The sequence below is a fragment of the Petaurus breviceps genome, unplaced genomic scaffold, assembly GCF_028583685.1.
Source record: "Petaurus breviceps papuanus isolate PSGF00001 unplaced genomic scaffold, PetGlider_PUasm1.0 90847, whole genome shotgun sequence".
Classification (NCBI taxonomy): Eukaryota; Metazoa; Chordata; class Mammalia; order Diprotodontia; family Petauridae; genus Petaurus; species Petaurus breviceps.
In genome coordinates, this window is record NW_027187360.1 from 4,998,249 (window position 1) to 5,012,668 (window position 14,420).

General features: G+C 44.0%; 1 protein-coding gene across 1 annotated transcript in view; it reads left to right on the plus strand.

Annotated features, from left to right (window-relative positions):
• BCAS4 (breast carcinoma amplified sequence 4) overlaps positions 1-14,420 on the plus strand; it is a 60,579-nt gene that overhangs the window by 18,643 nt on the left and 27,516 nt on the right. Inside the window, exons 3-4 of the mRNA XM_069072413.1 lie at positions 5,687-5,788; positions 11,076-11,210. Coding sequence (XP_068928514.1) covers positions 5,687-5,788; positions 11,076-11,210 — 237 coding nt within the window. The remainder of the gene's footprint in view (positions 1-5,686; positions 5,789-11,075; positions 11,211-14,420) is intronic.

Here is a 14,420-nt window from a genome sequence, read left to right on the forward strand (position 1 = left end):
CTCTCTCTCTCTCTCTCTCTCTCTCTCTCTCTCTCTCTCTCTCACACCCCCCTAAGTATTTCCTGAGGCGGCCATCTTGATAGCTCCCTTCCCCTGAGATGGTCTTATTACACAGAGGATCGCAGACCAAGCCACAAGGTGGCACTCTCGGGCACCTCTGCGGGAAGATGTACAGTGGGGATGAAAATACTATATTTAACTCTCCTCTGGCTCCAGGCAGCTCACTGTACAAACATCTAGGAAGCCTCAAAAGGACTTGAGCATGCTGCGGCCCCGGGGAAGTGTCCTTGTGGGCAGTATTCTGCCTTGAGCCTGTTTGCGCTCTCAGGCCCCCACCTGACTGGTTCCTACCCTCTTTTGTTAGTGCAAAGGCAACCCCCATGGCTATATGAGGGTTGCATTTGTCCCATGAAGGAATTGCCTTTGAACCGCAAAGATTGGTCCCTGGAGGACTTGGAAGTCAGAAGATCTGGACTCTGGTCTTGTCTCTGCCTATCACTCATTTTCTGAGTAACCTTGAAAAGCCATTTCTTCTTTCTTAGGGTTCAGTTTCCTTCTTTGTAAAGTAAGGCAGTTAGACTTGATGGTCCCTAAGGTACTTTCTATATCCAACATTCCAATTTCCATGTTCTCTTCCTCAGATATTCTATGTTCTAAGGTCCCTCGCAGCTCTGACTTTCTATGTTCCAAGGTCTCTCCCAGCTCTGCCATTCTGTGTTCCAAGGCTCCTCCCAGCTCTGCCATTTTGTGTTCCAAGTCTCCTCCCAACTCTGATTTTCTGTGTTCCAAGGTCTCTTCCAGCTCTGCCATTCTGTGTTCCAAGATCCCTCCCAGCTCTGACTTTCTATGTTCCAAGGTCTCTCCCAGCTCTGCCATTCTGTCTTCCAAGGCTCTTCCCAGCTCTGTCATTTTGTGTTCCAAGGCCCCTCCCAGTTCTGACATTCTGTGCTGTTATATCTCTCCCAGACATTCTTTCTTTTGAAGTCTTTCCCAGCTAATATTCTATGTTCTGAGGACCCTCCCAGATCTCATATTTGAGCTCTGAGAGCCTTCCTAACCCTATGATTCTAGGATTCAATTATTTCCCAGGCCATGTTCTCAAAGGATCTCCTTTTCCCATCCCAACATCTTTTAGGGCTGGATCCCTGCTAGATTAGGAGGGGCTCAGAGCATGGCCTGGCAGCCAGGGACTCTAAAAGCTTAGATTTTAGAGACTTTCCCCCTGGTCTTCAGAGTATTCAGTTCAGTGACAGTTATGTGGGATCATCAACATTCTTCATGGCTGATGCTTCTGGGGCTCTGACAGTTCTGTAGGCCTGGTGACTGTCTTCTGGGAGGGATGAAGCCTTGGTCTTCAGTAGTCATGTTCAGAGTGGGACTCAGGCAGGAGCTAGGAGTCAGATTTCATAGAGGTGACCCGTTTAACCACTGCTCTCCTGCAGTTTTAAGGCTTTTTGCTGCGGGAAATGTCAGGAGTCACCTACATAGGTGGGTGATAACAAGTGAGGTCAGAACTTTGGAGCATCATCTCCTAATTCAGAGGTGGAGACAGAAATGCGTCTGTCCTCGTTCATGTTTCTACACAGCTTTAAGGTTCACTGAAGTGTTTTCCCTGTGACATTCCTACAAGTGCTTTGTGTGGTAGAGAATGTAAGTATGAAAACTGCCATGTAACAGATGCAAAAACAGGCAGGCCCGCCCAGAGAAACTGTGTCCCTCACCCAGAGTCCTCCGGCTGGTCAGTGATAGGGTGAAGTCTGAACGCAGACCTCTCGCCCCATGCTCCATGTTCTTCACACTGCATCACTCTGCCACTGCATGTGATTTAAGTTTTTATCGCTTTGTGTCCTATGGGATACATGATGCTCATGAACATATCCAGAGTCACATACCCAGAACTCTGCTATGCCTAGATAAAATGACAAAGTGCATCCTGCCTACTGTTGCATGACCAGCCCAGTGTGTCTGATCCCATTCCACAACACTTGTGACTGATGTACCAAAGCCTTGTGTCAGTTGCTAAGGGAAACAGAAACAAGCAAGAAAATGGTTCCTGACCTCAAGAGGCTTAGTCAAATAGGGGAGTCTAGGTAATGTGATATACTTTATTATGGACCATGCGAAAACAGGTAGATGACCAGAAAAGTCCCCTGATTTTAACGATGATAAGAGCGTGAGGAATATAGGAAAGCTACAAAGTTCTAGGAGATCAGAGGAGGCAGAGAGACTGCACCTAACTGGAAGATCAGGGGAGGTTTCATGTAAGATGTCAGATAATATGTAGTACGGTTATCTATATTTATGTCAGCTCCACCTGGACATACTCCCTTAGGGGCAGGGACTATTTCTTATCTTTCTCAAGCATAGTAGTTCTCTGCATACACATAATAAATATCTGTTCTATTGAATTAAATTGAAGTGACAAAGTAACTAGTGGACACTGATAGAGCAGACACCAACAGGAAGAGATGGGAGAGAAGGTATGCCAAGAATAGGAACAGCACTGGCAAAGGTAGAGAGGTGGAAAGTGCAGGAGTAGTTAAAGAAACAGTGAATAATTTAATTTGGCCATAATTTAGGGATTGTTGAAGGCAATAGGTGCAAAAGCACTTTATAAACTATAAGATTATGGTTATACTGTGTAAGCTGCAAGGGGTCATATACATGTAAAGGCTTCCTCTTCAGCTTCACTTGTTGGCCAGCACCCTGGATTTGGGGTCAGGAGTCCTGGTTTTAAATTGTAGGTCTGCAGCTTGTGTCCTTAGGTGAGCCACTTAACTTTTCTGCTTCTCTGTTTCCTCATCTTTAAAATGAGAATAACTTTGTCTACCTACCTTACAAGGCTTCGATAAAGAAAACTTTCTAGATGGTAAAGGACTCTAGCATTGGAAATGAGTAATGTCATCACAAAAGTAGCAGAGATGATAAGCTGTGTCTCACCTATAGAGACATTAGTTGTGTGGGGGTGGGGTGCAGGATGGGGGCAAGGGAACCATAGGTAGGTAGAAATGAGTAGCCTAACTGGTGAGAATTGCCAACACTTGGTAATCTGTAGTGTCCAGAACAGTGTCCATTCCTTCTGAGGGCTTCCAAGAGCTTAAATCCCAGCCTTTTCACTGGAGCAGTTTAGGATGAGGGCCCTCTCAGTAGCCTGAATCCCACCTTTCTCCAGGGAGCTGACTGTTTCTCTCTGTAAGCAGTGGGAGAAAAGTTCTCCCTGGCCTTAGTCCAGCAGCTGCATTTGGCAATACTTCTCTTTCTTGGGTCAAGTGTGTTTTGCTTTTTTTTTTTTGCTCTGGGGCCCTGCATTACTGAGGCTATTCCTTGCTTCTCAGGGGTGGGCCTGCATTTGACCTCTGTACCCATTGCCTACACCTCTAATTTCAGGAGGGCAGCTTTGAGAAGATGGGAGCATAGTAGCCTAAGGGAATTGGGCCTGCACTTTTGCACTTGGGGGGGTTGGGCCTTGTGAATTCTTAGGGGAAGCTTTTGAATTCCTGTCCTGCTATTCCTTTGTTTCTACTCTTAGTCTCTGGATTGGGTCTTCCTAAATAAAACAATTCACTTTTAAATAAGCCTTTATACTTTGCAAAGAACTCTCTTCAAAACAGTTGCAGAAATAGATCATGCAAATATTGTCTCCATTTTGCAGTTGAGGAACCTGAGGGTTCAAGGATGTAAAATTACCTGCTCTCAAACAGAAATTTGAGCTGGGGCTCAAACTTAGGTTTTCTCAATGTCCCAGTTAGTATACCACATTGCCTTTAAGTTACCAAACTGAAGGTGCTTTCCCCAGGAATTCCCAGCATAATACAGGATTTCTACCTGACTGAAGAAGCCCCTTCTCCTCTTCTGTCCCAGGCTGTACCATTCTAAGCAATCTTTTGTCCCACATAGCTAATAGCCTGAATCTTGTGCCACATTTTTTTTTCCTTTTTCTTTTCTGTCTCTGAAAAGATTAAAAGGTGGGAGGGAAAGGGTGTGTGAGAAGATCTGGGCATGTTCCACTGACACTCTGACCTTGTAGCAATGATAATTTTCTACTCTTTGTTGCACTGAATAATTCTCTCCCTGGTTGGCTTTTGCCTTACGGTGGGGTTCTCTCCAGAAACGGACTCTGCAAAAATAGGCACTGGGCATTTGGCTATTTCCTGTGGGCCAGGGGACAGGCAGGAGGTGTTGGAGAGGGGGTGGGTGGGGAAAGAGATTGATACCCCACCAAGGCCACAGCAATCAAAGTTTGAAGCTGAGCCCTTCTCAGGAGTTGAAGGAATAGACAGGTTCAACCTAGGACTAGATCCAGAGCTGAGGTCTCCTCAGCTGGTTGTCTCTTTCCATTCACTCCATTTTGGTTTTACAAAAATAACCTTCTTTGAAGCATAGCAGTGAGGCACTGGTTCCCTTTTGATGGTCCCTCCCACTGCTTGATCTGGTTTCCTATCAGACATATAATGAGCCCGAGAAATTGGCCCAGTTCTCCCCACCCACCTCCCCCAAAGCAGGTGTACCCGTAATTGCTCACTTGGTTTTCCACACTGGGTCTCAGTTTGATGTTTTTCAGACCCTTTTTCAAACTCTGGGAGCATGAGAGTCCTTTTTGGTTTCTGGCCAATGAGATCGAGGTATTGGGGGTGGGGAAGAGCAGCTCTCCAAATAAGGAAGGAACAGAGGGTAATGGGAAGGGAATGTTGGGGAAGGTAGACAACTGTACCTTTCCAATCTGCTGGTAATCTTCTCTCCTTGAAGAGGCCACAGGTGCCCTGACCTGCACCTACTCACAAGGACACTTCTTTCCCCACACCCCCCACAGTGGCACCCAGAAACTAATCCTAAAATGTCAGAGTTGGAAGGGATCTTAGAACACGTAACATATAATGTCAGAGCCTGAAGAGCCCTTAGTGTTGAGTCTAACCTCTAATTTTATAAATGAGGAAATGGGACTAAAGAGGTGAAGAGACTGATCCAAATTCACACAGATAGTAAGTGGTGCCTCTAGGACTCTAGGGCAGATTATAGGATCATAGATTTAGAGCTAATCATCTGGCTCAACCCCCTCTTTCTATGGATGAGGGAACTGAGGCTCACCTTAAATAACTTGCCCAAGGCCACATGGCCACTGAGTTTTAGAGGAAGGACTTTAACTCATGTCTTCTTAATTTCAAACCTAGAGCTCTGTCCACAATACTCTTATATTTCCTTCCCACAGCATGGTGCTTGATTGATAATTAAGGAAAGAAGTATTGAGTCTGGCTTTGACACATCATTTTAATGTTCTGTGCTTGACAGAAAATGTATCTGATTGATTGGTTAGGACTGGGGTGAGGGGTGAGAAATATTATTTGGTCTCTAGTTAAGTAACTAATTTATATTTGGGTTGGGTTTGGATTTGAGAAAATTAGCATGTTCCAATCCTCTTCCCCCCTCCCCCCCCTTAGTTTGGGTTAATTCCTGTCCCTGATGAGGTAAGGTGTCACAATACACCATGATACACTGACATGACAGCAAGCCACAAATCACAGCAGCTACTTTATGTCACTGATGAGTCTGAATCTCCTCAACTTTCTTCTCCCAGACCCTTGCTGGCCACAATCCATTCCCCTTCACGGAGGAAGACAAGGCATATAGAATAGGGAGCAGGGCCCCAGAGAGAATCCTCTGCCTTGATGGGCTGCTTTGTCTCATGCAGATCAGGAATGACACGTCGCAGATTCTGGATGAAAATATTCCCCTTGTTAAAGCCAAAGTGATGGAGATGAATGGCATATACACCAAAGTGGATAAATTAGAGGTTTGTCATATTGATATTTGAAGGTGTCTGAAAAATCAAATGGAGGTTGGGGTGGGGGTGTTCCTTTGCCTTGTCTCTCAAGAATCTAATTCTGAGGAGAAGGCATTGGGCTGTGGATTGATTGGGGAGCTAGACTGGTAGGCTAAGCCTGAATAGCCTGAACATTTTCTGTCTCTATCTCTCTATCCATTCCTTCTTCCCTCCCTTCCTTCCTTTTCCTTCCCTTCCTTCCTTCCTTCCTTCCTTCCTTCCTTCCTTCCTTCCTTCCTTCCTTCCTTCCTTCCTTCCCTCTTTCAGAAATATTGTTATTCATATATATGTGTTTATATTTATATCACCTACACTTTTCCCTGTGTCCTTCTTCTTCACTCCTAAAAAGCCACTCTATATAAAAAAGAATTTTTTCTAAGAGGAAGAAAAAAAATTCAGCAAAACCAACCAAAACAGTGAAAAAATTCTGACATTATCTGCAATTCTCCCTACATTTACAGTTATAGTTGTGTTTATTGTTTTCCTGCTCTGCTTACTTCATTTGGTATCAGTTCATGTAAGTCTTTCCATATTTTGTAGTCATTATATTTATCAATTCTTTTTAAAAACCCATCTTAAAGATTATGTTTACATACCACAATTTGTTTAGCCATTCTCCAGTCAATGGACATCTACTTTGTTTCCAATTCTTTGCTAAAAAAAAAAAAAGTGTTGTTATAAACATTTGGTCTTCGTGGAGCCTTTCTTTTTGTCAGTTAGCTACTTGGGAGTATGTGCCTCACAGTGGAATCTCTTGGGTCACAGGGGATACACATTTTAGTTACTTTCTTTGCATAATTCCAAACTGCTTTCCAGTTGTTCGAATTCACAACTCCACCAACAATGCATATGATTAGTGTGTGTTTTTTTACAACCCTTCTGACATAGACAATTACTGTCTTTTGGGCCTCCTGAAAGAGAGCCTGTGAGTATGAACCAGATATACCTTAGGAAGCAGGATCAACTGGGAGCCAGGAGTGAATATTGTTTAAAAAAAAGTTGACATTAGAATAGCTGATCGATTTTAATTTTGGTTAATGGATTTTTTGAAGAGGGAAAAAGCAAAGGTCTGTAGCTTTTTCTTAGTCTCTGTCTGTCTTTTTCCAATTCTAAAACTGAAATCCTGTCCTTATTTCCTTTGCATGGAATGATATTCCCAGCTTGGATGAAGCTGACTTCTATGCACTGCTCCCTATACTGATTGGATCATTTTTTCCCTTTCCATTGGAGAGAGGAAAGGGCTCCTGTCTTAACCCCTTGCCTGAGGTCTAGGAATGAGCTAAGGCAAGTCTGAGCAGAGGCAGGGGGCCCACAGAGGTCATCAGCCCCAGCCTGTCTGATCCTGCCTGATTGATGCTTGATTCTTGACCCTGGCCTATATGCTACTTCCTGAATCCTGTCTCCTAATTCCAACATGGTAAAATCCTTGTGATCTATGTGATTTTAGCTGGACCCAATAATATAGCCTCTTTTTTTTTTTTGGTAAGATGATCTTGCCAGCACTTTCAGGAGCCTGGACTTGGCTTACAAAACTCCCTGCCCCTCTTGAATCCTGCCCACAACCAAATTACTTCAAAGACTTCCAACATTTATGAGCTCTTCTGAATAAATACTCCTTCCACTGACACAGATTGCAACTCCTACAAAGCTTAGTTGATGTACTTACAGAACTGCTATGCCCAAGAATTTCATCAGCCTGAAAACAATCTGATTTCCAACTTATGCTAGGCTTGTCTCTAGATAATAGACCTGTATTCTGTCACTGTGTCCTTACTCAAAGGCTTTCTAAGATGGTAGAATATGCTGGAACTTGTATTCCTCCTGGAACAGCTGTCAAGAAGCAGGGTCACCTCTAAACCACAATGAGATCATCAGAGTTATCCTTATTTAGTGGAAACCCAAACCCCACCCCCATCGTAAATCAGAATAACTCACATTTCTATAGCCCATTCAGATTTACAAAGAAATTTTTCTCACAGCAGTTTCTGAGCTAAGGATTAAATATTATCACCTCTATTTTCCAGAAGAAGAAACCAAGTCTCAGAGAGGTTAAGTGATTCATGAAAAGTTTAAACTGGTATTTGAACCCAAGTCTCTGAGCTCTGAAATAGCTGCTTTTTCTATAAGTCCATCCTGCCTCACTAAACCAACACCAGAGTTAACTTGGGATATTTATCACAGTCTTACTGCTTCAAATGTAGTGAGGTGGTAGGATGGGAGTCTCCCAGATACAGTAATAGGGCTTCCTGGGGATGGAGAAATCAATTAATGTTTACGTTCCCTATGATGTGAGGGCCAGTCCATGAGGAGAAGGGGGTCCACTTGGGAAGTCAGTGATCATTGAACCCATTTCTATGGCTACATGCCATCCAGGCTTCCTCTTCAGGTTTCTATAAAGTGCTTTGAGATTCTCTGGACACTGAACACGTGTAAATTGCGCCTGGCAGTAGCTGGGCTGCTACTTGAGGCAATTGGTTTAACATCTGTTGCCAACCTGCTCTGAGATGGATTTGATTTGAATGCTCCCAGACAAGTAGAAGAGCATCTGGGACTAGTGAGTGCTATGTGTCTTCTGGCCACCCCCTCCCCCATCCACCTCTTGTGTATTCATGGGGTTCACTTTGAGAGGCAGTATAGTCAGTGTAGACAGTATGGTCAGTATAGACAGTGTAGTTAGTGTAGTCAGTGTAGATGACAGCATAGATAGAAAGGACCTTCAATTTGGAGTCATAGGATCATAGGTTTATAGCTTGAAGGGACCTTACAGGCCATCAAGTCAGGATTCCTGGGTTCCAATGCTAGCACTGATACTACCTATGTGACTTTTGGAAAATTGCCTCACCTCTTGTCTCTGTTTCCTCATCTAAAATAATTCAATTTACTATATCTAAATAATTTAAGGGGTTCTTATTCCTATAAAATTTTCCAGTTTTCCCTAATAGAGCCTCATCCCTTCCTCCACTTTTCCCCAGCAAGGGCCTCAGCTTTAACTCAGGAACAAGGCTTTGGGTGGGATTGTGGGGAGAGGGGACACAAGGAAAAAAGAACTGGCAGTTTAAAGCATTGAAAGGTCCAGGATTTCTTGCTCAACTGAAGGAAAGATGGAGGTAGAAGACCTGAGGATGAGCATGGCAGGAGCCAGCTTGGTATTGAGGCAGTGTGACATGGCAGAAGGACCATTGGACTAAAGGGTAGGAGGTGGAGGCTGGAATTCCAGCTTTGACCTTTAGCCCCTGATAGGTGAATTCCTTAATCTCTCAGAGTTTAAGGATCATGGGGTCATTGATACATAGCTGAAAGGGACATTATAGGTTATCTAGACCAACCTCCTCATTTTACTGATGGGGAAATGGAGGCCCAGAAGAAGGAAACTGATTTGCTTCAGTTTCTGCATCTATAAAATGAGGATAACAGTGTTGGAATGGTCTGCTTCCATACTTTATAAACCTGAAAGTTTGGTAGATGTGAATTGTTACCCTATTATCCTCAACATATTATCTTGCCTACCCAGTGTCAGGTTCCCAGCAAAGATGCTCTTTTTGTGGACAAAAGGGCCATTCTATGTAGAGAAGAGCCCAGTCTGGATGCCTTCCAGTCACAGAATTTGGGGTCAGAGGACTTGGGTTTGAGTCCTGACTCTGCCACTTGCTATTTGGCATCACTTTCCCTCTCTGCGCCTCTGATTCTCTTCTGTACAAGAAGAAGAATCTCTAAGGTCTTTTTCCAGTTTTAAATCCTATGAACTCTTCAGCCTTTTGAGGTCTGAGGCAGTTTCTAGCCAGTGTCCCCACTAGACCTTGGGTGAGCTGGGGGAGGGAAAAAAGCAGCTTAGCAGATATGCTTCAAAACAAAACAAAAACAACCCCATGGGTGTTGAATGAAACTTGTGCCTGGCCCATGAGACCAGAGTAGGTTAGGCCTTGCAGGTTTCTCTCTGTTCCTGCTGTGGTTTTGCCATGAGGCAGTTATTGGCATTTCAAAGGCAGCTTAGGCCTTGGAATTATTACATTCCTGTGCAGTGCCTCACACTCCCTACCAGAATGGTATTAATGTGTAAAGAAGAAACTGGAGTTGTTTGTAGGATGCAGAGCATGAGGAAGAAAGAGGAAGACTCTCCTACTCTTTGATACCATGTGAATTGACTCAGAAAGGGTGAGGAGAAAGAGACAATGCCCTTGTTAGTAGGGACTTTCTGGTCCCTGTTTATACAATTGCCAAGTGGACCCTGAACTTCTTCTTCCTCTCCATTCTTTTTCTTCCCTCTCCCCAAAGAGTAAATTGGTTTCTCACACTGTGATAAAGCAATTGTTGAGAAATCATATCTGCTTGAGCACCTGAAGAATTATGCTAATAACACCATCTTGAATTTCTTTAATGCCTTTTGGTCAAGGAGCTTCGAAGAACTGATCTCATTCATTTCCAGCCCTGGAAAATGGGAAAAGTTTCATAGGACAGTGTTTTTTACCCTAGAGATCATCTAGTCCAACTTTTTCCTCTTAGAAGGAGAAACCTGAAAGCCTAGAGAGATTAAATGGCTTTTACATGAAGTCATACAGGAAATAGCTTAATGAACTAGGAGTTGAATTCAAGTCTTCTGATTCTATACCTAATGCTCCCTTTCTACTGCACCATGCTTCCTAATTTCCTCTATTTTATGACATTTGGAGCAACCGAAGCCCAGAGACATTAAGGAACTTTTTTTTTTTTTTGCTTTTTTGGAGGGCAGTTCGGGTTAAGTGACTTGCCCAAGGTCACATGGCTATTTGTGTGTGTGTGTGTGTGTGTGTGTGTGTGTGTGTGTGTGTGTGTGTGTGTGTGTGTGTGGGGTGTCTGGAGGCCAGATCCGGACCCAGCTCCTCCTGACTACAGGGCCGGTGCTCTATTCACTGTGCCACCTAGCCGCCCCAACATAAGGAACTTTTGCCGAAGCCACATAGTGAATCAACACCAGAGTAGCAAGCAGCCTTATATTGTCTGAAGTTGTCCTCTTGGACCTTGGGATCCCCAGGAACTAGTCCTTTTGTCATGTTCTCCCAGGGATGGCTATGGGGCACTGCATGAAACCTGAGCTGCTGAGGGAAGACTTGTGGTAGTAATTAGGGGTTTTGACGTCTTGCTCTGGGCTGTGGAGCTGCAGTCAGGAATGTGTTCAAATCCAAGGCAGATGTGTCTAAGCTTTTCTCCTGGTTTTGTTTTCTTCGACTCTACCCATGTTCCCTTCCATTCTTTCCTCCCCCCAAAAATCCCTTCCCCCAAGGCATTTGTGAAGATGGTGGGACACCATGTCTCCTTCCTGGAGGCACAAGTGCTCCAGGCCGAGAAGGATTATGGAACATTCCCTTATACCATTCGAAAATGGTTACAGTCAACCAGTTTGCCTGCCTTCCGAAATGTGAGTATCCCACCTTCTCCTCCTGGCAAGGAGTGGGGTGGAAATCGTGACTAGCATACTGTAGAAATGGAGAGAAAGGGCTTTCCAGTGCTTTAGTTCAGCTGGTTTATTTCCTCACCAACCTGGATACTGGCATCATTCAAAGCCCCTTTGGCCCTGGTAATCTAAGGATGTAGTTCCATCTTTGCCACTAACCGACAAGTCGAGTGCCCTTGGGCAAGTCAATTCCCGCCCTTCTGTTTCCTCATAGGAATTAGATGACTTCTTAGATACTCTCCAGATACCTGCTGACATTGTGTGCCATGTTACAAGGTCCCTTCCCAATCTACCAGTCTATGGTGCTATGATTTAGTCTATGATGATGAGAGAGCAGTGGTCAAAGAAGTGGCAGGGCCCTTGGCAATGCTTTTGGTACCTGATGGATCTGTGAATTCAGTGATATGGTTAATCTCTCCACCCACACAGATCACAGGCTTCTCTCTGGTTATCTCCATCTATGGGCTGCCCTTAATGTTCTTTAGAACTGACTTCAGTAGAAGAAACCTGGGTTCAAATCTCAGCTCTTCTAACTCACTATATAACTTTGGGTCAAATTATTTAAAAACTCTTTGTTTGCGTTTCTTCCTCTGGAGCCAAGGTGTTCTCCAAGGTCTTTACCAGCTCTAATGTGTGGTTATCTCATAGCAAATTAATCATATACAACTAAGTGTTGTAGTTCATAGGATCACAGAGTTAGCTAACCCTCAGAGGCTGTTGAATCTAACCCCCTTATTTTACAGATGAGGAAACTGTGGCACAGAGAGGGTAGGTCACTTGTCTAGTGTCACACAGTGAGTTGTTGCCTGAGGTAGGATTTGAACTCAGGTCTTCCTGATTATAAATCCAGTACAATATCCTTATATCACTTAGCTGTCTCAGCTCTCCCACTAGATTAGTCCACTCCTAGGGGAGCAGGAACTTTGTGATTCCTTTAGTGCTGGTACAGTGTCTCCTTGCACATAGGAGTTTTTAACAACAGCAACTAACATTTATAGGTTGTACACTTTATGCCAGGCATTGTCCTTGACTGATTCCTGAGAAAATTAAGAACATAATGTTAAAGAAATAGTATGTAGATACCTAGAGGCGGGATCAGTCACCTCTGAGGGCCAGAATGATTTCATCTAGAAAAGGTCATAAGAAATTAATCTCAATTTCTTTTTTTGAGGGTAAGTAGACTGGTAGATTAGGGTAGTGCTACATAATCACAATTTGGTTACATACCAACAAAGCCTTTGCTCATTTCTCATGCTAATCTTATGTACAAGAAGGAGATCTGTGGACTAGACAATAGTAGGAATAAAAGAAGGAATGAGCATTTAGTAAACATCTGCTATTTCCCAGGCACTGAGCTAAGTGCTTTACAAATATCACATTTGATCCTTACAACCACCCTAGGAGGGAGGCTCTATTTTTTTTTTTTAAGCAATCAGGGTTAAGTAACTTGCTCAAGGTTACATGGCCAGTTATCTCTGGGTGTGGTGCTGAATGTCTGAGCCTGGGATTTGATCCCCAGGTCGTCCTGACACTGGAGCTGGTGCTCTTACTCGCTGTGCTACCTGGCCGCCCTGGTAAGCTCTATTATAATCCTGCTTTACAGTTTAGGAAACCGAGGCAAACAAGAAGTGAAGTGACTTACCCAGGGTCACACAGTTTTTTCTGACTCCAGGCCTATTGCTCTAGCTTCACTATTTCACCACCCAACTTTTTATTTGAACTTAAAAAACACCAAATGAAGTGAGCTCGTTGTCTCGTGCATTAGGCTTCGAGCTCCTTGAGAGCAGAGATTGGCTTTCACCTATCTTTGTATCCCCAGCGCTTAGCACGGTGCCTGGTACGTAGGAGGCACTTGCTAAGTGCTTCTCAGCCAGCTTTCAGTCAGCAGTTGGGCAGTATGCTCCATTATAGGATGTCTGGAGTCACTGCATTCATAGGAAATCTAAACTTTCAAAGTTGTTTTTCTTTACAATGTTGATATTGTGTAAATTATGCTCCTGGTTCTCCTCATTTCCCTCTGAATCAGGTCATATAAATCTCAGCAATTCTCTGAAAATGGTCCCTTGTCATCATTTCTTAGGGCACAATAATATTCCATTGTATTCATATGACATAGTTTGTTCAGATCTTCCCCAACTGATGGGAACCCCCTTAGTTTCCACTTCTTTCAGCAAATATTTGTTGAAGAAAAAAGCAAACCTAGGCCAGTAGTTCTTTGATTGCATCACCAAGATGGGAGAGGAATTCTATAAATGGTTGGTCACTTTCCAACCCTCTTGATCTTCTATGGATACCACAGGTAAGATGGCAGTCCAGTGCCTTCTGATGACCTTCAGGTAGCCTGAAGGTGCTGAGAGCTCCTGCTGTTGGTACTCTGAATCCTCCTTGGTCCCTGTTTCCCCACAGCAGCATGAAGCTTGTAGACATTACCTGTAGTAACTTGTCTTGGGAAATGCATCTCTGCCGGTAGCCAGTGAGTCACCCAATGAGTACAGTCTAGCAAGGAGTGTTAATCTTGGCCTACTTGAGGGGCCTTTCTTGGTGGTCATGATTACAGTTACCAAGGGAGCATCAGATCTAGGATAGGCCTTATAAGGGGGGCAGGGGGAAGAGAGAGAGAGAGAGAGAGAGTGTGTGTGTGTGTGTGTGTGTGTGAAATTCCTAATGGTCTTAGTTTTCTTTCTTTCTCTACTTCATTTTCTCTCTGAATCCCATAACTCAGCTTTTTGTTTAATCTTGAGTCCATTCTCCTTCATTGTCTTGCCCCATAGCCTGCCCCAGAGGTAACCATTCCCCTTTAGAGAAGGTGGTCTGATCTCAGGTAGCTGGGTTGGGTCTAGAATCAGCAACTGACTTTTAAGGGTGAAATCCACTCTGGACTTTCCTCTTTCTCCCAGCTCTAAATGCTTCACCCCGGAGAGGGAATAAGCCAAAGTGAACTACCCAGACTTGTGCCCTTGATTGCTCTTCCTCCTCTTGGCCCCTTTTGCCCTAGATCCAGTAAACACTAAAAGGGGAAAAGAAGGCCCCAGGAAGATCAGAGTCTCCGTCAAACATATGGGAGCACCCAGGTCTGGATCTCACCCAGTTTGCCAGTCTTCTTTGAAAACTTCCTAGGAAGACTGCCCTGGCTGTACTGGAGGGCCTATCTCAAGGACCTTCCCTTCTCTCTTC